Source organism: Empidonax traillii, unplaced genomic scaffold (assembly GCF_003031625.1).
Source record: "Empidonax traillii isolate 1590-97213 ecotype Southwest subspecies unplaced genomic scaffold, ASM303162v1 scaffold123:size1378231, whole genome shotgun sequence".
Lineage (NCBI taxonomy): Eukaryota > Metazoa > Chordata > Aves > Passeriformes > Tyrannidae > Empidonax > Empidonax traillii.
Window position 1 is genome coordinate 243,079 of NW_020955316.1, and position 27,455 is coordinate 270,533.

The 27,455-nt window shown below is 46.0% G+C and overlaps 1 protein-coding gene across 1 annotated transcript in view; it reads left to right on the top strand.

The window, feature by feature from the left end:
- AMOTL1 (angiomotin like 1) overlaps nt 1-26,522 on the top strand; it is a 38,242-nt gene extending 11,720 nt beyond the window's left edge. Inside the window, exons 3-12 of the mRNA XM_027883304.1 lie at nt 2,728-3,004; nt 6,688-6,832; nt 7,910-7,999; nt 12,662-12,807; nt 18,053-18,202; nt 21,769-21,959; nt 22,711-22,836; nt 24,249-24,475; nt 25,183-25,446; nt 26,419-26,522. Of these exons, the coding sequence (XP_027739105.1) occupies nt 2,728-3,004; nt 6,688-6,832; nt 7,910-7,999; nt 12,662-12,807; nt 18,053-18,202; nt 21,769-21,959; nt 22,711-22,836; nt 24,249-24,475; nt 25,183-25,446; nt 26,419-26,522 (1,720 nt within the window). The remainder of the gene's footprint in view (nt 1-2,727; nt 3,005-6,687; nt 6,833-7,909; nt 8,000-12,661; nt 12,808-18,052; nt 18,203-21,768; nt 21,960-22,710; nt 22,837-24,248; nt 24,476-25,182; nt 25,447-26,418) is intronic.
- The last annotated feature ends 933 nt before the right edge of the window (nt 26,523-27,455 follow it).

Sequence of the window (27,455 nt, forward strand, 5' to 3'; positions counted from 1 at the left end):
GAAAAATTAGACAAGGAGCCAACAATGTGCACTTGCAGCCCAGAAGGCCAGTTGTATCATTGTATGGCTAGCAACTGGAAGGAGACGACTCTCCCCCTCTACTCTGTTCTTGTGGGACTACGCATGGAGTGCTGAGTCCAGCTCTGGAGTTCCCAGTCCCAAGATGGACCTGTAGGAGCAAGTCCGGAGGAGGCCACGAGATGATCAAAAGGCTGGAGCACCTCTCTTCTGAAGACAGACTGAAAGTTGAGGTTGTTCAGCCTGGAGAAGAAAAGGCTCCAGGGAGATCTTACTGCGGCCCTCCAATACTTAAAGGGGACTTATAAGAAAGCTGGAAAGAGACTTTCTACCAAGGCCTATAGTGACAGGACAAAGGGCCATGGTTCTAAACTGAAAAGGGCAGATTTGCATTAGATATAATGATGAAATTTTTTATACTGAGGGTAATGAGGCACAGCAACAGGTTGCCCAGAGAAGTTGTGGATGCCCCATCATGGGAAGTGTCAAATGCCAGGTTGGATGGGGCTTAGAACAACCTGTTCTAGTGGAAGGTGCCCCAACCCATGGGCGGAGTGTTGGACTAGACAATTTTTAAAGATGCCTTCCAACCCAAACCATTTTGTGATTCTGTGAATTTCTGTGTATTTTGTTGTGATGTGTCATACAGCACCTCCTTGACTTCCTGTCTTTGTGAAAGTTTTATCCACTTTTAGTAGACATATAGCTCCTTAGTTATTAGCCTGCACCTCTGCCAGAGAACTGCCATTCCTGGGGCTGATAGCAAATCCTTCTGGCCCTGGGAACTGCCCAGGGGGAATGACCCCTCCTGTGCTCTTGAGCTGCCTCCATGGATACCTGGAGAGACACAGCCTTAGGGGATGTCCATGCTGTGCAGCTAAAAGCAATCCCAAGGCCAGAGCAAGCTCAGCACAGGCTTCCTTAATGCTGACTGCATGAAACTTGGCTGGAATCTTTTTCCTGAGGACATTGGTCTGTGCTTCTGGGCAGGTTAGTAGTGTGCACAGGTTCGGTCTTTACTCCATTTCAGTATCTTTTGGTGCCACAGGTGATGCGTTGGGCAAAGCTAGGATGGAAGCATGGGGCTGTGTGTGTTGTGTCTGGGGGTCTGCAGAGCCCCATTTGCTTTCACTCTAGTTTGGACAGAAGATAAGACTGAATTGTTGGCTTTCTTTGCCATTGTGTGGCTTGGTGGTGACAAGTTTGTTAGAGCAGTGCTATTCACTTTTAGGGCAGGACTTTTAAATTGCCTTCACTTTTCAGCTTGTTCTGCTGCAGTTGAAGGTAGTGGTGGGTTACTGAGAGCTTTTGAAAACCCTGTTTAGAGAAGCTGTGTAGGTGCTGAAGACAACAAGTAACCATAATTACTGTGTATTAATATAGCACAACATTGTCTGTCTAAGAAATAGCATTTTTGGATCTTTGAGGCCAAGTGGGGTGAATACATCTCTTCAGTGTGTCTTGTGCCTTGTGTAGGGTACAGAAGTAGTGGTAATGATATCTACAGCCTAATAGCTTGTGACAGTTAAGCTAAAATACAAGTTCTAGAACATGCTTGACTGCAGACTTCAGGTGGGGTCAAGCAGCCAGCTTATTTTCTAGCCAAACTGGGCTCTGACACCAATGGTCTGGGTTGAATCTCTTGGGTTGAATCTCTTAAACCAGCGCAGTGTAGAAATTTCACATCTTTGGCCTCTGGGTTGAGGACTGGCTCAGCTGTGCAGGGTGAGGTTCTGTGTAGGGCCGCTTGCCCTGGCCTAGGCTCTGAGACTGCCTGTGCAATGGATGAAGATGTCTGCTCAAGCAGACAAGCTTTGAGCTATGCCCTGCCTAAATTTTCTTCTTTTGAAAGAGGGGTCTTCTACCTTCTTGAGCTTACACGGGTGGAATGTGGGACAGAAGGGAAGGACTTCCATTCCACCTGGCCACCACCTGCAGGGTTACCCTCACTGCTAAGAGATCCTCCTAGGTTATGCCCCAGCCATTGCAAATCTTGACTCTGGTGGATTAAAGAGCCCTGCCCCATCAGCAATCCTTGGTCACAAGCAGATCTGCCACCACATCACTTCTTGTTCTTCCCTGATATGAGCCTAGTGAGTGATGGATGCTCTTAGTCGGGGAGTGACACAGTGAGGTCTCCCACTGGAAGATGGGTTTTGTGGCTCACCGTGATTGACTGAGGCTGTGCCTACAGCAGCTCCCCAGCAGCCCTTCCCTTTGCCACTTACTAAAGCCACTCAGGGACACTGCTTCACTCACATCACTTCCTTTTGCCTCCCAGCTCGGCTGATCAGTTGGTCTTGCTCTGGGCAGGGAGTGGTGTTCGAAGGGTGAGTAATACATCCCTTGCGTTTCCTTCAAGCCTGCCGGCTTACGCTTCTCAGCAGTGGCATTTGTGGCAAGGGGATGCAGGGAGAGGCTGGCTGCTGCTGAAGTATTAGCTGTGCACCTAGGCAAAAATGCTGTTTTTGAGTCAGTGCTTCCTTTATCTGTTCGTGCCAGATGTGTACGTCACTGTCAAGGGCAGGTGAGGAGACAATTTACCCAGTCCCTGCTGTGATTGTTGGTATTTAGGAGTGACTGAAGACCATAATCATGACCACACAGTTACAACACTATTAATAAACCGTGCAGTCATTAGGTGAAACTCCTGCACGCATTTCGAGGGCGCGCGGCTCTAACGCCTCCTCCGTGTGTGCTTTCCCGCAGCCGACAATGCCAGCCACCCTTTCCACCACCGCCAGCCCAGCAGCACAGCCCCATGTCCTCGCAGGCCACCGCAGGCCCTCTGCTCCCAGGCTCCTTGCCCCCGCTGCCGGCCCCTGCTGCCGCCCAGACTCCGACACTGCCGGGCCAGCAGCTGACGCCCGACGCCTTTGCCATCGTGGAGCGGGCACAGCAGATGGTAGAGATGCTCTCCGAGGAGAACCACGTGCTGCGTCAGGAGCTTGAGGGGTACTATGAGAAGGCAGACAAGCTGCAGAAGGTATGTGGAGAGGTGGGGATGGGGCCTGGGCAGGACAACCATCTGGATGTCTTTGGGTCCCCTGAGCTGTTCTTCATAGTTGTGTCGCTGCAATGGGGATGCACCAGTGGCCATCTCTAACCATTGCCCCTCCAGGGTGGTCTCCCAGAACTGTAATCCTGTGTCTTGTGAGCTCCCCTGGCTTTAGGGCAAAACAGGGCAGGCCATCAGATATCTCTCAAGTGGATATTTTCCCATTCCATCCTTCCATGCTGGTCTCACTGAAGCTTTTCCTGGAAGTGTCCCACAGGCAGAGTCTGCTCCTGCTGCAGCTGAGTTGTGCACCATCTGCACAGGTGTTAGAGCTGCAAGAGAGGACCATTTAAAGAGCACATCCACATCTGTCCCAGGCAGTCTTGTTCACCACAATAAGTTTGTGTGGTCCTCCACATTCTTTGGAAGTGCAAGAGCCATCGGTGGGCTTGCCCGTTATTTGGAAATATATTAACTTCGTTGTCTTAGAGCCTTTCACTGACTGTTCTGAGGGTCTTTAAGAACTGATGTTAGACATCCATCTTTGAACACACTGGTTTTAAAAGCACTGCCCCCTTACCTGAAAGACTGTTTGGTAATGATTTTACTCAAAACCCCCTTTTTAAGAGATCCTGCACCCTCTTTTCTGTATGCATGCAGGTTTTTTCAGTGCAGAAGGACAATGTCTTGAGCACTGCCTGGGGTGAGAAGATGAAGAGTGAAATCGAAAAAGTAGAAGTTGCTTAAAACTGAGACTCACTAAATGCAAAGCAGAGATGCTCCCCAGGTCTGCTGGCTTTGGGTCCCAAGGGCTCAGACCAAATAATTTATTTAGGATCCTACACTGCTACTTTATTTCTGTCTTCCCACCACTTATACACCAAGAGCTTAGACTGCAGGTCTTTTCTCACCGAATTTAGGAGTCTAAATAGGAGCTCAATTTTTTTCTATGGTGTGCAGATCAGGGTGTTCTTGGAGACACCCTTCATAGGAGAAGAGGCAACTCTGAAAGACCATGTCCCAGCCTCAGCTTGGGGAAAAATCTGTGACAATCTGGTCAAATAGGTTAGAGAAAAATACCATTTGTTTTGTAGCTGCTGTCTTCTCTGTCTTTTTCTCTGCAACAAGATAAGTTGAGTTTATTCACAGACTTTCCTAAACTTAGTTGAAAAATTTTTGCAGCAACATTAACTGTTTGTGAAGACATCTGCAAAGACTTTAATGCTAACTTCCCTGTGGACTTTGCGGGCAAAAAGAAATATTCCAGCTATTAATTTTACAAAAGCTGCATTGTTCAGTAAAAGGTATTTGAGTGCAGTGCCCTATAAATATTCCAATTTTCTTTTTCACTCTTGGAAATTACTCTCTCTTTATCTTGGATGCCCTGCAAGGCGATTGCATCAGACACCAACAGAAAGGTATTCAAGCATGGGCTGAAGTCTCACTTCAATCAACAGAGCATGGACTCGAGTCCCATTGACTCTGGGGGAATGTAAACGGAGTATTAAAGTGAAACACATACTCAAGTGCATTCTTTCTTCAGGAGACCAAATCCTTAACACATGGTATCCCTCCCATGCTGTTTTTTTCTGCTGTTTTAACACAAGGACAAGGCAGGCCTTCCTCTGTTCCCACAGTTTCAGCTGAACATCACCTCTGAAAATGTGATTGAGTTAAATTACATACTTTGGGTGTGAAAACTCTTCCCTCTTGTTAGAAGTGGAATGGTCAGGAGGAGTACTTCTTGTTTATTTGTGCATAACAGTTTTATTCTAGGTAGAACCACCATCCCATCACTTTTATTCATTACAGAATAGAAGAAATTAGAGAAAATCAACTTGACTAGTAGGGCTTCCTGGGCATTTGGACAAGCAGATCAGCCCTGAGGCTTGTCATATTCTCAGTCGTGTGTGAACAGACTTTTTTGCAGAGAGATACAAGGTGGTGGTTGATCCTTGTGCTATTTAAAAAGTTGCCTGGTTTTCTTACCTAAAAGGAGTTGGAAGAGGAGTCGTGCACATTTCATTTTGAGCTTTTTTTTTTTTTTTTTCAAAAGCAAAGTATTTACTTTCCCTTTTCTGTGCGGTGTTATCTTGCTGAAGTTTAATTGCTAGGCTGGGCTGACTCTTCCCCATGCCATGTGTGTGTGGGTTGCTTGAGTGGGTCAGCTCCAGGAGCTACCAGGCAGAGAAGAAACTGAACTGGTTTTTTATCTCCATAAAAGAAGGAGAAGGAAATCCCAGAGCTCTTGAGAAACACCGACACAATTTGTGGCTGTTGTTCTGCTCTCCTTTAATTTTATTCAGTGCTGATGGAGGTTCTTTCTTTTTATACAGTAAGTTTTTGCTTTCAGGGCTGAAGGAGACTTGCATGGTGATGTGTTTTGGGAAATAACAGAGGGCCAAGCAGAGCCCTTGTGGTAACCAGCAGTGTTGGGCCATACTGCTGGGCTGTGGAAACCCACTGCGGTGCTGGCAAGTCTGCTTTGCTGTGGTAGGAGCTCTCTGGAGCAGGCATCTTTTCCTCCACAGAGTGGCTCACCTTGGAGAGGGGAAACATGGGAACAGGGTGTCAGGGCACCCAACTGAGCATGATGTCTGATTGGGATCATGTAGTTAGTGATTCAGGAAAGTGCTTTGATTCTGGAAGATTCACATGAAATAGGCTTTTGATTGTAGGTCATAGTCACAGACTAGAATAGACTTTCAGTTGGAAGGAACCTACAGTGGTCATCTAGTCCAACTGCCTGACCAAATCAGGGCAAGCCAAGTTAAAGCATGTTGTTAAGGGCACTGTTCAAATGCCTTGTAAACTCTGGCGGGCTTGGGGCATCAAATATCTCTCTAGGAAGCTTGTTCCAGAGTTTGACCACCCTCTCGATAAAGAAATGGTTCCTCATGTCCGGTTTGAACTTTCCCACTTGTTTCAGCTTCTGTGCTTGTGAGTGAGCTGAAAGCAGAAATTGGGGAAGATAACCTGGTTTCCCCATCATGGCTCTGCCAGACTCTCCTTGGTGTGTGGTTTGGAGGTGCTGCCTACCCATGGGCTGTATCAAGACAGGGTGGTCCCAGTGTCATGTGAAGTGCAGGTCCAGGCTTCTGGAGCCTGGCTGCAGGTTCCTATGCAGATGGTGGGGTGGCAGCTGCAGCGTCCCTGGCAAATCACACCTGAAGCTTAATGAGGGACTTAACTCCACAGCAAGTGGAGGTGAGCTCGCACCCTGGCTTCAGAAATCACGAATCTGTACCACCCATGATTCAAGAGGCCAAAAAAGTTCCAGATTTAGAAAGGTATGTGGGAGGCTATATATATCTTGTGGTTTTCCAGCCCTTGCACATTATCAAGCTTTTCTTCACAAACACAAGGGCCAGGCATGCAGGAGCAGATTCCCACATCAGTGTTGATCATTCCTACAGCAAGGATTTTACCAAAGATGTACCACTTAACATGACAGGGCATTTGCAGGGGTCCCTACTGCAGGAGCCTCCAGCATCGTTGGGGCTTCACACCATCCTCTGCCAGGAGAATGGGTCATTTGTAGAGTTGCTGCCTGGTGTGACACATGGCGTGAGCATCTCCCTTACCCCCATGTCTCACTGAAACGCACTGGATAAACCTTGGGGCGAGGCACGTTCCTGCAGGGCTTCAACAGGAGCTCTCTCTCCTTGCAGTTTGAAATAGAGATTCAGAGGATTTCAGAAGCTTACGAGGGCTTGGTCAAGACCACCACTAAGAGGGAGTCTCTGGACAAAGCAATGAGAAACAAACTTGAAGGAGAAATTAGGAGACTTCACGACTTCAACAGGGACCTCCGTGGTATGTTACAGTTGCTTGTGTGTTTTTTTCCCTCTGTTTGACAAAGTGTTTCACTTATAAGCTCCAGAGCAGCAGGCTTTGGAAAAGTGGTTTCACACACTATTTAGATAAATGTTGTTAGAAATAAGGCCCTGCCCCTTGGCGTAAGACAAAACTGCTGTCACCCCCCCCAGTGGCAAAAAAACCTGGCTAAGTATGAGAGTCACTTCCTGATGGTGCCTTTGTGTTCAGCACTTGCAAATACGGATTTGTGACAGCAAGGCCACCAGTCACAGTGTCGTGTCCAAAACTAATGAGCTGAAGAGCAAATTGCAATGTAGTGCAATGCTGTGCTACCATAAATCTCCAAGTTCAGTGCCTTCCCTTCCCAGACCAGTAGCGAGTACCAAAGGCCATCTCTTTTTTGTATTAATAACATAAAATTGAGGGTGTATCTTTTTGAGGAAGGAAGTGGAGCATATATTGGATAGCAGTTGCCCATCCAGGTTCCTGATGGGGTGCTTTTGTTCCTGCTCATGCAGTGAGATGCCTTCTGCAAACTGACTTACCCTTTTTGCAATGGTGCAAGGTGGGTCACATGGTCATTTTGGAGGAGGGAAGAATCTGAAGGCATGATCTTTCTTGGAAACTTCCCAGGAAACTATCCCTGGCTGCAAAACACTTCTCCTTTCCTGTGGGCATTCCCAAGAGTTGGCATCAATGGGGTAGGGGCTGCCTTCCCTCGGGAGGCACCAGGGGCAGCTCTTCACTGCAGGAAAGTACCCATCCCATTGCAAAGCTGGTTAATTCAGATTGCAGATGCCTCATTGCATTTTGGACAGTGTGAGAGATGAACTGCCTGGACATGTCAGCTGTGAATGGCAGAGGCCTTTCCCCCAGTTTTTGTAAATCTGAACGGCACAGCTTCATGGAAGAGGTCAAAGGCTTCATCTTTTATGTATGTATCAGCCTACATTTTAATGTCCTCCTTCAGAGAGTCTATTTATACTGCTCTGCTGGCATGCATCTTATTTTCTTGGTTGGTCTGCAATTTTATATACATATATTTATGCTTAAAGTATTTCCTGTTTTTTGCAGAACGACTGGAGACGGCCAATAGGCAGCTAGCCAGCAGAGACTTCGATGGGCACGAGGATAAGGCAACAGAGGGCCTTTATGCCACTCAGAGTGAGTACTGTGCCTATCTGTTTGGAAAGTGCATGTATGTATGGGTGTGTGTATATAAGCACACACGTGGTGGAGGTAAATGCTCAGCAATTAATTGTTATTGCGCTTGTGGCTTGGTTTTACTCAGCTAATTCATCACATACTCTTATTTCAGCTGCAGACTGGATTAGTTAGGGTAGGTTGCTTTTTTTTTTTTTTCTCACTGAGCATCAGAACCAAGCAGTGTGAGTTAATGGTAACACAGCTTATTTTTGAGAAATACGTATCTGAAATTGTGAAGTGTTGCTTGCAGGGTCATCTCTAGAGATGCATGCTTCTAAGAGAAGCCGAAGTCTTCTCTTGGCTGGGAAAAGCCCAGAGCAGCCTCTGCTGAGTAGTTATCAGTGCCATGGTTTGGCTAGCAGGAGAAAGAGCAGAGCTGGACCTTACCTTTCACTCAAGGACACAAGGGACAAAGATTTTACAACTTCTGCTATGAAAGCATCTGTTCCTAACAAATTTTAGGCTTCCATAATGACTGGGCACAGTGCTGCAGATTTCCTTGCCATGCACTGATGTGTGTGAGTTCATCCAACCCAAAACCCGAGCAGCTGGATGCTGTGTGACAGTGTGTTACTTCTTTTGTATCCTGACCATCTTTAGCACACATCCAGAAGGTCTTGATCACCTGAGAGCTGTGCAGTATCTTGTAAGGTTAAATCCTGTTGAAGCTCAGTGCTGCGTACAACTGAATCTTCCGTTTTATTTATCACACCAAGAGCTTCCTTGGAAGATGAGCCGCAACTGCAGTGCAGAACATCCACCTCCATTAGCAGTGCAGCATTTGATACTAGTCAAAACGCTTCACCACCAGCCTTGCAACATCCACCATCTGCTCTAAGTGTTGGAGAGCCTTCTCCTGGCTCCCACCAGCAGCAGTGATGCCAGCACAGCTGATCATTTGGTGCATGTGTGCACAAAACAGAAGAGAATCTGGTGATCTTTTCCATGACATGTTAGCTTTGCCGTATTAGCAGATGGCATAAGGATGTGTAGATACTGCTGTGAATGCAAGGGAATGATCTGTTAAGGAAGTAGAATTGCTGTGTAAGTCTTGTCATCCTTGGGAAGAGTTCAAACAGATAAGCTGCACAGTGGAAATTGGAGACTGGGATCTTCTCTCTTCGTATAGAAACCGCCTGGTAATGTTGCTATATATTGTTGGCTACAAGGGGGAGTTAAATCCCCCAAGATGGACTCAATTTGAGTTACTTTCCAGTACATAAACATGCTCTGTGCTTCTGCTGATAAATAAATAGCAGTGAAACTTTGTGCTGTGCACTCAGCATATTACTGCAATCAATTCACAGCTTACAAACAAATATAGCTCTCCATATCCTATCTCGTAAGACAGTCTGGATGCTTGGAGTGCCTCCTGGCTAGGCCAGAGAGCTAAATGTTAGTAATGCAATGTGGAGTGCTTCCGAGAATAGAAAAATGGGCATGTGTAGAGCAGGTTCTCTTCAGTCATGTTCTTTGGGCTGCTGGGACACTCACAGAAATGACCTTCATATCAGGGTGTCTGCCTAAAACACCCTTCTGAGAGTCCATAAAAGGTTTTGCTTCGAAGTCCTCTGTTGCTGGCTGCATTTATATGCTGATGGTTGTGAGTCTTCCCCAGGGGCAGACCATGACCGGAGTTGGGTTGCATCTCACTGCCAAGATGAGGATTTTCACAAGCATCGCCTCATATCTTTTAGTGGGATGCAGAGGCAGAAAACTCAGAGTTGGAAAACTGAGTTTCATCTGCCATGTTTACACTTGTCTACTGAGATTAAAATAGCCATTTTTAGAAGAAGAGAAAAACATTTGTCATGAAACTAATTTTTTGTTTTTTTTCCCTAAGGATCACACCTTATTAAGACAGATATGTACATGCAAATCTTAATTTTCATTAGGAAAGGAAAAGCAGATTCCTATCCCTATGTTTGTCTAAAACATTCTGGAAACGTGACCCTTAGCATCCCCAATCCAAGTTATATAAGAAGACTCCAACAAGTTCCTAAAAGTTATCTTTTAAGCCACTCTCATGATGAGTTGAAGAAGGAAAGATAAAATTCTTGAGGATGGTAATGCTGCAAACAAAGTTTCGTGTGGTAAAACTCCAGTAATAGGAAAAAAATCCCTGAAGAACAAGTCTGGCAAAGCAGGATGTGCAAGGATAATTTCTCAGTTTCTCACAGAGCTCTCCATTAGCAATGCAACAGTGCAGAGCAGTTGTGAGCTCCGAGATGGAGACTGAAGGTGGCAAAAAAATCTTATTCTTCGTAATAATAATAGGTGAAGCCAGGCCACATGCCTGGAAGTATTCAGTGCTAGGCATTTTTACCTAAGAGAAATGGGTACTTAAAGAGGTACTAAGGGTACTTAAAGAGAACTTAAAGTATGTTCAACCAAGTTCCTTCTTCACTAAAAATTAATGCAAGTAACGCATTTATAAAATGTACCCCTAGCATTTTGCAGGCTGAAGCTGACATGGAGAAGTGCTGGGAGCTGTTCAGGGAATTTTTCTCACCAACTTTCTAGTGGTGGTTATTTTGTGTACAGCATAATTTTCCTCCTTTGGGGGCATAGAAAGCATAATGCAGCAGGGCAGGCTGAGTGCTTTAAGTTCCCTGAAAGGAAGCTGAAAGTGAAGATCCCAAATCCTGTTTTGCTAGGTGTTATCCCCATATGAAATATGAGTTTCAGATCTGGAGGAGAGCATGTGTGGTCCCAGCACAATATGGTGAAGTGCCCTAGGGCTGAAACAGCATTTATCTTCCGGCTTCCTCACCCTCTAATGACATTAGCTCCTGGATAATTTGCCGACACGTACACTTTTGTACAGCAGATAATAATGTTCCTTCTGGTCAATCTCATTGAAGTAAATGAATTTGCATTGAAGGAAGAGGTCTGCATGTCCAATACAAAATTCTTTGCCAAAAAAGGAAGATTAGGACCACATCTTACCAACACAGCTCGTGGTGGCAGTCATTGGTGTGGTGTGCACTGGGCTTTGCTTGTGGACTCTGCAGTAACCAGCGTGCTGGTGTTGCTGCCAGGGTTTCTTGTTATGAGCCATGGAAAGATGGCTGGGTGGCTTTGGGCTCATGTCATCCACTTTTGCCTTGTTCCGCAGGGCTCAGCTTACATACACCTCCCGTTGCTACAGACACCTACTGATGATGTGAAAATTAAATCTGTTCTCATCCCACCTGACATTAAGGAAGAACATGGCCTTGCTGGGGATAGTTCAGGTCTGAAATTGACTGGCTTTGGCCATGTGAAATTTCAGACCCTGCCTGGGGCTTCCAGCTTGAGTGGTCCAATTTGGGTGGGATGAGCTAGATATTTAGGGCAAATTTTCCACATTTCAGTGTTTTTGGAGAAACTTTTCACTTCAGTTAAAAAATAATAAATTCTGTAATACTGTGTTTTAAAAGTCAAAAATCAAAACAATGTTTAATTGATGCCAAATTAATTTTTGGAGGAAATTTTCCTTCCTGAAGGCTTTCCAAGTGCTCTATTTTTGTTGTCATTAAGAATGAAGGCCAGATTTTGAAATCTCATATTTCACTGAATGAAACCTCGATCCCCTGCTTGCTCCAATCATTAACTGCTTGCATTCTGACATGGGGGATCCAGTGATTGGCCCGTGACACTCGTGTTCCCTGAAATGGCTTCTCAGCACTGACAGGGCAGAAGCAGATGGAGCAAAGCATTTCCCCAGGCAGCTTGCCAGTGAAGTCATTTGTGGACCTGCAGTTTGTTGCTGAAGAAAAAGATGTGAGCGAAGCTGACTGAATTTAGCCAGTTGTGGTTTTTCAATATAGTTTTAAATCTTACCCAAGAATGGCATAATTTTTCAGCACAGAGGTTTAGTCTTGCTTGTGATGTGTTAAGGTGTTTAGCAGGAGAAGAGCACTGATTGCTGGATCCTTAGGTCATGCAGGTCTGGAAAGTTACCCCAGGCCCCTGTGGAGCTGATGTATGTACCACAGCCTCCATTTCTCTGCATGCCTAGAGAAAGCCTGTACAGACGCCTTCTATTTTACTCTTCCTTATTGCTTTCCCCTCTTTACATTTTCAGGCCATCCAGCACAGATTGGTGTTTATTATTTTGACATTTTCTGTATGTCATGATCTCTGTCTTTGCAAATAAAAAGGACCAGACACAGCAAAACACACATCCATGTGTCTGAGATTTCTTGCCCATTGCAGAAGGGCAGCAGCATCCAAACTAGCAGCTACAAGCAACCCTCAGGCAGGGCTTGGGTGTTGTACGGGAAAGGAGTAGTTGGTGCAAGCCAAAATTTTCCTGGGCAGCGTGCTAGCAGTTCAGCAGAATGGAAAGCTGTGAGGCAGTGCTCATGTCCACAAGCTCTGCTATTGCAGATGCAGCCCAAGCTGCCACTCGTCTCTGCTGCTGGTTGTCATGTAGGGCTGGGCACTGAGGGGCTGAGCCCTGGCAGTAGAAGCTCCTTGCCTGCTGTGTCTCAGCTCCGTGTTGTAATGGCCCTACTTGCTGCTGCTTCACATAGTTTTTGCTTTTCTAGAAAGGTGGCAGCTCACATCTGGTGTGTGATCTTGGGCCTGTGAGCTGTCCTCATGGAGTGGCTCTTGTTCTTGTCTTTCTTTCAGACAAAGAGCACTTGAAGGAGAAGGAAAAGTTGGAGATGGAGCTGGCAGCTGTGCGTTCTTCCAATGAGGACCAGCGGAGGCACATTGAAATCCTTGACCAGGCCCTAAACAATGCGCAAGCCAAGGTCATCAAACTGGAAGAGGAGGTGAGGCATGGACAACATTTCTGTGCTCTGAGGATAGATGTGGCTTACAGTTAGGCCTTTCTCCATCCAAGTCCTGATTCTCTTCTAGCCACAGTGTGGAAGATCTTCCTGTTTCGCTTGAACTGGTGCTCTTATAGAGAATATGTGTACTTATACAATCCTGAGACAAGAAAGCAAAGGAGACCACAACCATAGATGTTTCCAGAGCAGAATTTTCAACATGTAACCAGGAGCAAGACCAAGCTCAACTAGTTAGTTGGTGGCTGAGGTAATGGTACAGCTTAACAGAAAAATCTAATTTTAAAACTGGCCTGGGACTGTGATACAGACATATCATGTTGGTGCATCCCATTTCTCTCCAAAGAATACCAGGAGGCTTTTGAGATGTGCACAGCAACACAGCAGTGCAAGGCTTGGTAACTTTACATCTTAAAAGATCTGGCTGGAAGCAGACTGATGGGGATTTAGGGGTACAGAGAGCTAGAGGTTTTATTTGAGAGCTGAAGAGAACCTGTCATACCATGTCTCAATTTACTGTATTCCTTAAGGACCTTCCATCAGGAGGTGTGGATTTAGTAACTAGTTCAAAGTCTATGCATTCTGGCATACCAGGTAAGACTGACAAAACAGGCCTTTTTGGCTCTAAAATCTCTGTCAATGGGACCAACAAAGAGGGATAATGTTTTATGGGAAGTAAAAGAAACAGTCTTTACCATCTGAGTGGGCAGGTCATTGATGACAGAAAGGCCATTGGTGAACCTCTACCCTTGCGGATTCAGTAGGGTTTCAGGACTTGGCACAAACTGTTGGCACGATCTTGGGCAGGTCTGTTCCCCTTCAGAGCCTCATTTTCCACCTACACCCTCCCCAGGGTTGGCCAGAGGGGGATTCCACAGGACCCTGCTGGGTGTATGGATGCAAGGGGTCTTGTGAGGAGCCAGGAAAGCTCTTCTCAAACACCTGCAAGTAACTTAGATGCTGTTCATTGTCTTGGAAAGATAAAGGGTGAATTGACCTCAGTGATATTTGAATGTTTCCTATCAGGATATCCAGCAGACAGACCCCCTATTAGGCTAATTAATGGTTAATTTGAGTCTTTAAGATTTCTGGAACTATATGTAAGTGCTGAAGACATTGCTGTTTTGTACCTGATAATTAGACCATTCTGACTTCCTATTTAGAAACACTTTAAAAACTCCCATTTCCTCCAGTGGATACACTCAGCAGCAAGAAGAGGATCACATTAAGTTTAACTGCTCCTTTGTTAGTAAGATTAAAGCCTGCTCATTGCCCTGGTGTATTTGGGGCAGTCCCTTTGGTGTAGCTGCAGGAGCCAGCATACCTTTAATCTGGACATAATTCACTTGACACTGTTTGGCTTAAAGGCAACCTGAGGTTTTTTATTTGCATTTCATTACAAAGTGGCTGAATAAGGGAATGTTTTAGGTGGCAGCACATGCTCCTACAGTCATGACATCATGCAGAGGGTGGGAAGAAATACATTTAGCTCCTGTCTGCTTCACAGACTGTCAGTGTGGTGTTGGCAGGTAACACTGACTTGCTGAGTACACACTAGTGAAGGCAGAAGCATAATGCCAATGCCCAGGCAGGTGGTGCAAGAAGTTACCTCGTGCCTGCTGGGTTTTAGTAAATATGTTTGCAGCCTTATGCCTCTGTCTCTATGAGCTTGGCAGTAGCCAGGTTTTAGTCTAGTCATACAGCATAAATGTACCCCTGCTGGATCCTGGATTGTGGACTGGTGGAGCTGAAGAAGGGTTAAAGCTTCCCCTCTAGAGAGCTCCTAACCTCCTTCTTGGGCATGGCAGATGTTATGGAGGTGGTAACTTCCTGCCTGGGGCACTGTAGGTGTTACAGAGGTGGTAACCTCCTGCCCGGGGCATGGTAGGTCTCAGAGGTGACTTATATGAAAGTGATGCAACTGAATTTGCCAGAGTCTGTCTGACAGCCCTCAGCCTGGACAAACCCATGTTGACCTAGTAGTTTTTAACTGCTTTTTTCATTCTAGGGGGAGTCCAAATGAATTTTAGCCCAGCTGCTGTGTTTTAATTGTTCAAGGCAGTATCAGGCAGCTCGGGTGAAGTGCAGTTAATCTGAGGCTTCTGGCATGTGCCCAAGCGCCTGTGCTCCCTTTCCCTTGTTTTAGTCCTGTTTCATAGCTAAATCAGAGCACCTTTTCAACAGTCTCCAGTGTTTCTGGGTCATAATTTGAAACATGCAGCAGATACAACTGTAATGTTAAACCTTCGTGTTAAACCAGGGATTTTTACTGTAATTGGGAATATATTGAAGGAAACAGAAAATCACTCAAATCAAAATGACTTACTGTTAACAGAGCTCTAGCTCATGTGCTGCTCAGTAAATCCACACAGATTTCTTCTGTCACCAGAATGTAATTAAGTTTAAGAGCTTTTTAAATCAAGCCTTGAGAAATAAGCAGTAGCTACTAAGTTGAATTAAGATAAGATAGTGTACTATGTAAATCTGCATTATCCTGAGTGCCTGCTAGTAGAAGGATTTAATTCAAAAATATGTAGGTGGCATTAAGGCCACATGTCATTTAGGAGACTGCTGGTGGAATTGTGTTGTCTCATCCATGCTTTGGATAGCTGCTTTCCAGCAGGTCAGTCCCCAGCCTGTACTGGTGCTTGGGGTTATTCTTCCCCAGAAGCAGGACCCTGCATTTGCCTTTGTAGTATTTCAGAGCATTCTTCTGTGCCCATACCTCCAACCTGTCGAGTTCCTTCTGAAGGGCTGCAGAGACCTCTGGGGTATTGGCCACTCCTCCCAGCTTTGTGTTGTCAGTGAACTTACTGAGGAGGCATCAGCCCCTTCATCCAAGTCACTGATGAATAAGTTAAACAGTGCTGGGCCCCTGGAGAACACCACTACTGACAGGTCTCCAAATAGACATTGTGCCACTAATTATGACTGTCTGGGATCTGCCTTTTAGCCAGTTCTCAATCCACCTCACTGCCCACTCATCCAGTCCACACTTCCTGAGTTTACCTCTGAGGATATTGTGAGAGACAGTGTCAAAGGCCTTGCTGAAGTCAAGGCAGACAATATCCACTGCTCTCCCTCCATCCAGCCAGGGATGGATGAAGAAGGGATTGCTCTCAGACAGATTAAACTTTGCTATTTAACAACATAAGAAGAAATGATGAGATCAGTATTTGGGGGCTGAAGCTGAGCAAATCAGGCTGGAAATAAAGAGTTAGGGTAATGAACACTGAAACTACCTACTTAGGTGATAGTGGGCTCTCCATCTCTCCATCTCCATCATGTCTTTCACTCAAATCTCATATCTCTAGAATTCTGTTGCTCAAACTGGAGTCACATTTCTAGTGCAGATATTTTTCCAAGACCTACTCATCTTTACTCAGATTTATTTGCTTGGATCACCCCTTTTTAGCCTCAGCTCTTCTTTGTTTTGATTTTTCTAATCCCCGGGACAAGGGCAGTGTTCAGGCAAGTTTGCTGATCTTGTAAATAAGAGAATTGTTTAATTAAATGCTTCTTGCTCTAGCAGATCACAGTTTGGAAACAGAACAAGAAGTAATTTGCTTAAATTGCATAAGAGAAATCCAGATTAGGCATTAGGGTAAAATTTTTCTGGCAGTAAAGGAAATTAAGCCATGAAGTAGTTTGCAGGGATAGGTTGTGGAGTCCTCACCCTCAGGGGGTTTTGTAAACTGATTATACAGACATGTGCCAAGTTTTAGGTAGTTGATCCTACCTTGCAGCAGGAAGATGGACTGGTACTTCTCCGGGTGCCATTCAGCTTTTTTTTTATTAGAATCTGTGTGTCTGTGAGGTGTTAGAGCTTACTATCACCTATCTCTGATTGTAGTCCCTCCTTCCTTATGGATACACACTTCACTGACAACCCATTAATTCAAATTAAAGCGTTTTGTACCTAATTTTTTTAATGTATGGGTGATTTTTTTTGCTTATGAATCTACACGCAGGATCGAAAAGTCAAGAATTGGCTCAAAAATCACCCTATAAATTTATGAATGTGAGATCTGTCTTGTTGCAGATCTCCTACTATATTGTTTTCAAAAGCAGAGGACATGTGAGAATCGCTTCACCGACATGGGCAGAGGTGCACTCATGTGCGAGTGTGTGAACCCTTTGGGCTCAGAGGGGCTGCTCCAAAGCCAGATTGTGGCTGTTGTGACACAGATGGACCCTGCAGCATCTGGCAGGACATGGGAGAGCAGATGAGGGACCCTGAGGAGCTCCCTACCCCCCTCCAATCCCTGCTGGTGCGGCGGGGAGGTGACACAAACACCTTCCTACTGCCAAAATTGCACATTCAGCAAGAAGCCACTGCTGTGTCTGTCTTGCCAAGTCGTGAGCTCCTGAGGAATGCAGTCTTCGTGCTGCTGCCAGAGACTAGTGGGGATTATAATCTCATTAATTTTCATGGAAAGCCCAGGGAGCTGTAAGCATTAGCCTGGATTGCAACAGAGCTAGAGTGGTCACACTGCCAGTTGTTGGCTCTGCCTGGGGAGGTTTGTTTAGGCCAAGCTTTGCTTTTGCTGTGAACAAGCCTGTATTTCACTTCACCTGTGACATGGATGGATTTAGGGTGGCAGAAGAGGAATTCATACCCCTTTTGGGGTATGCTTCTTGAGCAATCTCTGGCTGTAAAACCATGTATTGGAAATTCCTTGTCTCATGTTTACCCCTTCAGTAATTGCATTATATGTGTAGCAAAGGCCCAGCTTCAGCTGCCAGGACATCTACAGATCGTCATAGACAAGACTGTGAGCAGGGCAGAGCAGGTGGAGCACTTCTGGCTGCTGGCACTCTGTTTCACATGTGTTGAACAAATATGCAGAACTGAAAAAAAAACCCCTCTCTGTTTGGGCGCAAGTGTCACCAGTCAGTAAAACCCACCGAGATTTCTCTTAACTGGGTCCAACCTCTGTGTTTGCCCAAAGAGTATCCACCAGTGTGATGTCTCTGGCTCAGAAATGGCCAGAGAAGTTCATGGTTAGCAGATCCCCGGTGGTTGGAAGGTCTGGGCAGCATTCCCTCCTAAAGGGGTAGCACTGCCCCAGCAATGCCTGCTGTGCACGTTCCCAGTCCATCAGAGAGGCACCATCCTTCCCCTAGGGAAGCTCTCAGAAGTGAATGGCTTGAGGGCACAGGGGTCCAGCAGCCCAGGGTGGGGGTGCAGGGCCCTCCAGCACTGCTGATCCCCTGTTCCCCACAGCTGCGCAGGAAACAGGCCTATGTGGAGAAGGTGGAAAAGCTGCAGCAGGCACTGACACAGCTGCAGGCTGCCTGCGAGAAGAGGGAGCAGATGGAGCGGCGGCTGCGCACACGCCTGGAGCGGGAGCTGGACTCACTGAGGATGCAGCAGGTGAGGATGGGGCCTTTGGTGTTGATTTTAAAGAGAGGTGGTCACTTGCAGGCCTGCCAGCTGCCACCTTGCCTTTGGGTTCAGGTTGTTGTGCTTTCCTCCCAAACCATTCCTTTGGGTGGGGCTGTGGATCAAGTGTTCAAGGTCGTGTTACATGGGGCTTTGAGACTTTTGATCTCATGATGTTTTCCCTGCCCATGATGAAGGGAATGAATTTAGAAGATCTATGAAGGTCCCTTCCAACCCCAACCACTCTATGATTCTTACTTCAGATCTCCAGCAGAGGATGGGGCAGCTCTGCTGTGGGGCTGCTGGACGCAGCCGAGTCTGCCCGCTGCAGGGCTGGGAGGTCCTGGTTCCCCTGCCCAAGGGCAAGCAGGGCTCTACCCTTGCGTGTTCCCCCAGACCTACAAGGGGAGAACATCCTTCCAGGTTTCTCTCCAGCAATGACAGATTGTGCAAAATCAGCTCCATGCAGAAGGAGAGGAAGGGTGCGGTACACATGGGTGTGAGATTTAGCCCACAGATTTTGGTCTGTCTTTCATTGAAAAAGCAAGGTGGGATGATGTGGGATTGGTAGGAGCCACATTTGTTCTGTGCACAGCTTGATGTATGTGGTTCACAGTAACCTCAGTCCATGACAGACCTGGAGGCAAATGGTATAATATTCAGACAATAACTTATTTATTTATCGGTCCAGTCTGCAATGGGCTATAAACGTAGATTTGCATTTCTCTGTGTGTCCCCTTGGTTTTTGGCAGCCCTGTGTCCTTAGAGGGGTAGTGTTATGCTTGTATTTTATGCACAGTCATTCCTTTGTTATAACTCCTCCACCCTTAAGTCCCAAATTCCAGTCATCTGTGAAAAGGAAAATAAAAAAAAAGCATGAGGAGGTTGCAGGAAGAATTCTCAGGCTGCAGCCCGCACTGAGTGCCAAATACATGGGCATTGGCTCTGGAGGAGAGCGAGCAGATGTGTTAAATGTATCAAACTACAGCTTGGGGAAGAACCAGCAACATAAGCAAAGCATGATGCTCTTGCAGTTCTTGAAGGGCTCACTCATATCTGTCATCGCAGGCATCTGCTACTATAACCTTTCCTTATTTATAAGGCATTAGTGGAAACCAAAGCAGCTGTTACACAGAACTTGTGCTGCCAGAAAGCAGAGGGGCTGATCCTGCCCACAGGATGGGATTGGGAAATAGCACTACAGTCAGTGTCAGTGGTTTGCAGAGTCATCAGGTGGCCAGACCTGAGAGCATCCCCTTCTTGCCAGCAGCCCCAGGGCAGGGCAGATCCCCCTTGAACCCTTCCACTCTCACTGCTGGTCCCTGAAGACCCTTCTCATTCATCTCAACTCCTCCTTGCAGCCATCTAAGTGTGTTAAGTCTTCCTTGCCCTGTCTACCATGGGCTTGCTGTTCAAGTCCTGTTCCAGTGGCTCTTCTCAGTTCCCCCTTAGCCAGCTTTCCTCCAGTTTAACAAAGGAATTACTTGGGGTATGACGTGCTAATGCTGGTGTAGATGAAAGAACACTTGGGAAACATACAATTAAAATTCAAATGAAGATAAAACTAGAACTAAGAAAGGCTGTAATACAGGGACAAGTTGATATATAGAGTAACTGGGATGGACTGTTGCTGAAGTCCTTGTCTTGGAAGTTCAGGCTTTATATGTTGTTATATATTTTGGCAGAAAATTCCTCTGTAACTTACAGATTACTTAATTTTTAAATTTTTTTGGCACTGTAACTAGCATTTGGATTTTGGGTTGACACAGTTCTCAAATGCCTGCACCCATTCTGTCTAGTAAGTTTGAAGAGGGAAGTTACTCTAACTTCTTGTCTCACCTGTCAGCTTTGAGAGGAGACTTTGGTTTTTTTTTTGTTTGTTTGTTTGTTTTTTGTTTGTTTTGTTTTGTTTTTGTTTTTTTTTTTTACTATTGTTATTTATACTTTTGGTTTATGAGCCACAATGCTGCAATGAATCATATGGCATCAAAATACTCCAGGTTTTTGCTTCAGAGCTGTCTTCTCTGAGTTATCAAAATTATAGCTACTGAAACATCTTCTAATTGCAGGAAAAAAAAGGACATTTTTTTTCTCTTTTTTACTGGATTCAGCAGAAGAGATGCAAGGAGACAGTGAGCCAGCATATATTCTACCCCTGGCTTGCTGGTAGCTGAGTCCAAATGGCAAATCTTCATTATCGCTGATGAATGAGTTGGGCCCAAAAAACAATCCTTTTGAGTTAGCATTGCAGGCTGAGCACACAGGGCTGGCAGTGCTTTTGACTCAGAAGATGACAAGAATCCATGATGTTCCAAGTTGCCATTTGTAGACCAGGACCATGCCTCCAAAATATTACCTTCCTGCCAGAGATTTGACAATATTTTTTCAGGAGCAGAGTCGCAGCCATTGCTCCCAAGGGCCACTCCATATTGCATTTCCAGAAAGCAGCTTCCAAACGCATTGTTACTGCACCAGAGACAAAGGCTGCAGCCTTTCCCTGGTGTCTCTAGTTTTTCATAAGCAGGAGATAAGTGTTTAGAAGAAAGAAATGTTTGGAAAATGGAAATGGTTGCTGCAGCCCTCACTGCAGTGTGATGGTACAGCTTTGCCAGTGCACATTCATGGTGTAGCATGGATGAGAAGCCAGTGCTCCTGAGGCACCATTTCCCCTTTAGCACAGTACTGTGCACCATGCAGTGCAACAAATCTCTTGTATTTTTTATTTAAAAATTCATTTATTTCAACTGAGTTCTCCAGAGCTTCACACCTTTCCTCTTGACGTGCTCATCCCTCTGCTGAGCTGAGGACTCAATCTCCATCTGCTTGCACTCTCTCTCTGCAGTGAGAGAAGCTCAGGGTAGGTATCCATGCTGCTTAGGTGACTTAATTAAGTGCTGTAACTGGATGGGATAAATCCTGCCTGGGTAAGCACTTTTCTTTCAGCGTAGATGCAAAGAGTTACTCACCCATTGCTACTTGTCAGCATCCCGTGGGAGCCACCCCACAGTGCCTCTGATCAGAAAGTTAGCTTCTACACAACAGAAGGCATCTCTTGAGGGCACATGAGAACTAATGTGCCAGAAGAGGCCAGAGTAAATGTGTGTCTGGGGTATTTTCCCAGCTGCTGTTTTCAATGGGTTACATGTTGCTTTTCTTTCAGCTTTTGTGTATAGGTAGTAACTGCCTATCCATCCTGAGCACTGCTCAGCCATGGGATGAAGTCACAGCAAGAAAAACATCTTTCAAAGCTTCATTGCTTCTTTTTCTGACCAGCTTTTTTTCCCATTTTTTCCTTGGGATATTTGGGATATTCCATAAGATCCCTGCAGATCCAGGGAGCAGCCTGTCAGCATGGTCTGGGGAAGCATATGCTGGGGTTGCACATATGGTCGACTTTCCTGTTCTCCTTCAGGCTAAGGGGTTTAGCCTGGAGTTTCCACCTGCCCCTGTCAAAAGACATGGGGATGTCTTTGCATACTCCAGGGAATTGGGGAAAAAATATCAGCAACTCCCATGCTTGACAGGGGATGAATGTCTGTTGCTCTTTCCAACGGCAGAGGCAGGGCAGCTACCAGGCAAGCAGCCTCCCGGAGCACAATGCCCCAGCCCTGATGGAGCTGGTGCGGGAGAAGGAGGAGAGGATCCTGGCCCTGGAAGCTGACATGACCAAGTGGGAGCAGAAGTACCTGGAGGAAAGTACAATCCGGCACTTTGCCATGAATGCTGCAGCCACAGCTGCAACGGAGAGGTAAGATGACCTTGCTGTAAGCAGGCAGCTCTCTTCACCATGGAAAGCATGGGAAACAATACAAAATGGGTATTTTCTTAAGGCTGGGTATTTGATTGCCTTTCCCTGCTGAGTTGTGCCACCAGGGTTAATGCACCTCTCTGTGGTACCATGCCAGTGAGATACAATATTTGGTTAAGACAGGATTTATTCTTCTGACTAGGTCCAAAAGTTTATCAAACCTAAGCACCTTATTCAAGCAATAGCCTCAATAGCAAAGTCTCAGGGTGCCAAATTACACAGGACAGGTAAGGCAGCTCCTCACAACACATCAGTGGAGTGCAAAGGGACTGTTGATATATGGCTCTATCCAGGCAAAACTTTGCCTGTTTTTCAGCTGGCAAAGTGTAGAGCTTTGTTACTGGTTTGCAACGTAGTCTTGCTGACTTGGGACCCAGTGAGTGAGTCCCTCCAATGTCTGACCCTGTCCTTCAGGATGGTTGTTACCCCTGCATGGGCCACCCATGATTTCAACATGCTCTTTGTTCCTTCAACCCAGTTAAGTTAATGGCTTTAATGACCAAACCCAAGCTGAGAGTAGCCTGCAGCAGGATGACCCAATGCCAGATAGCCCTCAACTTGACAGGCAACCATCGCTAGCTTGCTCTTCGAACGTGGGGTTGGGGTTTTCTTTGCAAGTGCCAATCTCACTTGCAAAAGCCACCCTCACAGTCTCGGGAGCCTGACTCACTGTGGTGACCCTCTTTGCCAGGGATACCTCAGCCCCAAGCCACTCACGCAATGGCAGCTACGGCGAGACGGCACTGGAGGTGCGGGGCTGGCAGGAGGAGGAGGAGATCGTGCAAGCCAACCGGCGCTGCCAGGACATGGAGTACACGTAAGGGGACCTCGTGCCATACCTGCTTGTTGTAGTGTTTGGGCTGGGTTCAGATAAACCAGGATGCCCTTCTGTTTCTTCCTGCATGCCTGGAAAGGATGGGCTTAGCTTTACGTTGACTTAGTTTTGCTCTGCAGCATTAAAATAGGGATTAAAGGCTTGTTGTCGTTATATAACTTCCTTCCTACCTTCCTGTGACAAAACTGACATTCTCACCAAACAGAGGGTGTTCTACAGTTAAAAGTAGGTTGGCATGCAAGGAAGCTGAGTGTTCATTTAATCTCTGTGAAAATCCCCCTCTGGAAACAGGAGCATCTGGCCATAAAAGCTGAAGTTGTAATCTCACTCCTACATAATCAGCAACGTGAGGGCATTCCTTTGCCTTGCTCTTCGCTCCTTGCCTGCTTATTGTTCTTTCTAGATTATGCTCAGTTTTCCGCATTCAGGTTGTTTCTTCTTCCCCACAAAAACACAAGTCTGCAGAAACTTTCATAAAAAAGGTGTATTTGTTGCTTGTGGAAAATATCAGTGATTGTTTTTACTGGGTTTGGTTTTTGTTTTCCATTCACAGATGTAAGCTAATCCTGCTTCTAGGGAAGTCATGGAGTTTTGCCATTGACTTAATTAAAGATAGATTAGCATCTTGTGTTTTCATTGCAAATGAGGCATCTGATTATGAAAACTAATACCAACATGAAGTTACTATCTCCTTTGTATATATAGGTGTTCCAAATGTGGCATTTTAGCTTTCACTGCTTCAGAAAATGCAGCTGCATTGTACTATATATTGTACAGCAAAGTCAAGCTGTAATCATCTGACTGTCATAGTGTACAGGGTTTTTTTTAAATATAGTTTTGTAGTCTTTGAGTATGATGTGGTGCTAATCGTTCCCAGAGAAGAATCTCAGATAATCCTGTTCTTGAGTGATTTGAGTCTTCAGGGTCTGTATGAGAGAAGTGGTGAGCTTTGCTTGGCTCTGCACACCATGTGCTGATTGTTTCTGCAGCAGTGAGGGAGAAGCAAGAGCCCAGCCCAGCTGTTAGGTAAACAAAAGAGAACCTTCCCCCTCGCTTCAGGAGGTCTTTACTCCAGCTGACAACAACTGTGAAGGTAGCAACCTGCAGCCCAGTCAGGATACTGCCCTAATTGCTCCTGCTGGTTTGAGAAAGCGAGAGCATAGATGGGTTCAGTTAACCTTGCAGAAAAGTTTTGCCTTAATAGCTAGAAATACTGTCTGTTTTGAAGCACATGGTTATCCTTGGAGGAACTGCTGGGAGCTGCCTTGTCTAAGTAGCTCAAAACCAGATGGGACAGAGCAGCAGGGGATGTACCTTGGGACCTCCCTGCTGCCCCAGGGTGTGGAGCCTTGCTCATATAAATGCTTTTTCCATTCCTGTTCATATTGTGGCAGAATAAAGAATCTCCATGCCAAAATAATTGAGAAGGATGCCATGATCAAGGTCCTTCAGCAACGGTCACGGAAAGATCCAGGGAAAGCTGACAGTGCCAGTCTGCGACCAGCTCGGTCAGTCCCCTCCATCGCTGCTGCTACGGGGGTGCATTCACGCCAGACCTCGCTCACCAGCAACCAGATGGCTGAGGAGAGGAAGGAAGAGAAGCTCTGGAAGGGAAGCATAGGTGAGATCAGCTTTTGTTTTGGCTCATCTTGATCCTTCTGCTTGAGCTTAGCAAAAGTGCCTCAGCACACATTGCCCTGACAGCTCATTTCCAGAATACTTTCCAAGGTTAGAACGTGTGTACTTTTGCTTAAGTAGAAAATTAGTCATTTTTAAACCTTGCATTGTATCTTAATTATACTTTTAATCATCTTAAATAATTCTGCATTGATTATAGAAAGCCATAGTTGAAAGAAGTACTCCCAGATACAAGAACATAATGTTTACAACTTTTTGGGAGTAAATAACAAATCTGGGCTCAGAAAAAAAGCCTGGTTAAAGTGAATCAAGAAGGTGAGCATCTCTGTGTGTAGAACTGCACGATGTGGCAGCTAAATGGGAAAATGAGTGTAGGACTGCCTGTGGTTTGGGGCTGCATAGGATCAGTGGGTGTGTGGAGGTGTGCAAAGATGTGCCAAGGAGTAAGTGCCACCGGGATGAGTGTGCAGAAGGGAACACAGGAAGGGGAACCTGCTTTCCAAAAGCTATTTGTAGGGAAGTACTACTTGTATGTTAGAAAAAGAGCTACAGGTAACATCAAGGGGAAAACCTAATCCAAGCTAAGGGTCTGGAGACATACCCAGACCAGCACCTTGTAGCTGAGGGGTGGGACGGAGGGACAGCACTTGCATTTGAGCCAGCACATGACCAACCTCTGTTTGTTTTCAGGGCTGCTCTTGGGGAAGGAGCACCATGACCACCCACCAGGCCCCTCGCTGCCTCCTCCTCTGCCCTCCTTGTCGTGCATGCCAGTGCCAGCAGCCTCCCACGCGAAGACAGGCAGCAAAGACAGCAGCACCCAGACGGACAAAGCTGCCGAGCTCTTCTGGCCCGGCACCGCCTCCTTCCCTGGCCGGGGACGGCTGGGTACCACCCCGTCACACAGCCCGGCCCCACGGCCTCCGGGGACACGAGGGGCCAGCGAGAAGCTGGGTGAGCTCTGCCAGATCCCCACGTCAGGGCAACATGTCAGCACTCTCAGGGCTGTCAGCACATCCCCAGAGACACCCCAATATAGATGGTGGAAGGAGATGTGTATGTGTGTGTGATGCTATCACAGTTTGTAAGGCAGAGTGGAGGTTTCTCCAGGGAAACTAAAATTGTATAGAAAGAACTTTCCAAGGCTGCCCAGTCTGGCTTTGCAGAGCTTCATGCTCGACAGCTTCTGTAAAGCTCCACTCACCTGTGGCGATCAGTTTGCAGCAAATGCAGTTATTCATGCTGCCAGATATAAAATTGCTGAGTTTCAAGCCTTGAAAACACTCCACACCTGCTCACATTCTCAGACTCTTCTCTTTTTTTTCAACTGAATCTGTGGTTAGTTAGTGAAAGTACAATTTTCTCCCTAATTTTTAAAGGGAAGCTGGAGGGAATAGTGTGGAGAATGTGGAGATCTTGTTTTAGGAGGAATAAAGAAATACAATTTTAATTATTTTTGAAAGATGGAAACAGCTGCTTTGCAGCCCTAACTCAGGAGATACCTCTTTTGTGCCCTTTATTTTGAAAATACCCATTTCCTACGTATTCATCTCCTCTGAAAAGCAAGCTTTCACTCTAAAAGCATGCCATATATCATTAAAGGGCTGACTATCACTGAACTAGACGATCTTCAAGGTCCCTTCCAACCCAGACCATTCTATGATTTTAATTAAAGAGGTATTTTGGTCTGTATCTCTTAAATACCATCTTTGTGCTGCCCTTGAGGTCTGCGTACCTGCTCTCACTGTGCAGGGAATTAAGCATTACATGTTCTCAGTGTCCTGAACAAATTTGGGTTTCAGGATGTAGGATGTACAGTTAGGACATGCCCCACTTTTGCTTCCCCAAAAATGGGTTGATACTTGCTTTGAACAACCTGGTATTGAATTTGAGCTGAAGACCAACTTTCCCTTCTTTACATTTCAGAGAGCTCCAGCCACTCGAAGCTGCCTGACAGCAAAGGCAGAGTGAGCAGCTTGCTCCACAAGCATGAGTTTCCAGATCAAGACATGATGGAAGTCCTCATCTGAGCAGAGGACAGCGTCTCCGGGGTCTCATGTGTGTACAGCCAGGTCCAAGATGGTCCTCAGTGTGCCAGCTTTGAAAACTAACCTGAACAGTTTGAAGGAAGAGAAAGTTTGTTCCCAAAATGAGGCTTGAGTCTGTTATGCGTAGACTTTGGACCAGGTGAGAAGTCAAGAGCGCTGAAGAGGAGCGATGAAATGAATGTCTGGGGTTTTCTAAACAGAGAGGGGCATTGAAAATGGAAGATGGTGTGAGAAGGGGATCATTGAGGAAAAAAGAAACTGAGTTTTCTGGCATAAAGAGAAGGTAGTGAAGTTACAGACTGGTTGCACACTGCCACTCTGTTTTCCTGCCTCTCTGCAGCCAGGACAGGGAGCGAAATCCTGTCTCCTTTGAGGCCAGAAGGAGTTTCTGAGTAACCCAGGAAAAACTTCGATCTTCCTCAGTATCAGTGCATTTCTGAAAAGTTTCAAAGTCTCAAAAATTTCACTGCTTAGTTTTTGTGAATAATTGGTCTGTAGGTGTACACGGCAGGTTCTTGTAAGTATTTGTTTGAAGTGGCGTGGTGAATGTTTTTCCTGGGCAGGCAAGTCAGGTGCCTCTTTCCTGGCTGGGCAAGAGTTGCTCTTGTAGCTGGATTTACAGTGCAAATATTCGTGTCTTGCAACCTCAGAGCTTGCTGAGACTTCTTTTTTTGGTAGGAGCAGTTGTTGGCTGGAATTCTCATGGAGGATAAATGTGGTGGGGGGAGGGGGACCCTGCTGAAGCAGTCCCTGTTGTAGCCATAGGAAGGTTTCTGGAGGGAACAGAGTTCCTTCAGAGGGGGCTGCATGGGTGTGTTTTCAGAGGTGGGAAGCTAGGTTTGCGTGTGAGATCAGAAGATGCCTCTTAAAGTGTGCTGGTTCGTAGCATTAGAAGAATCAGTGTGCTTGTGGTAA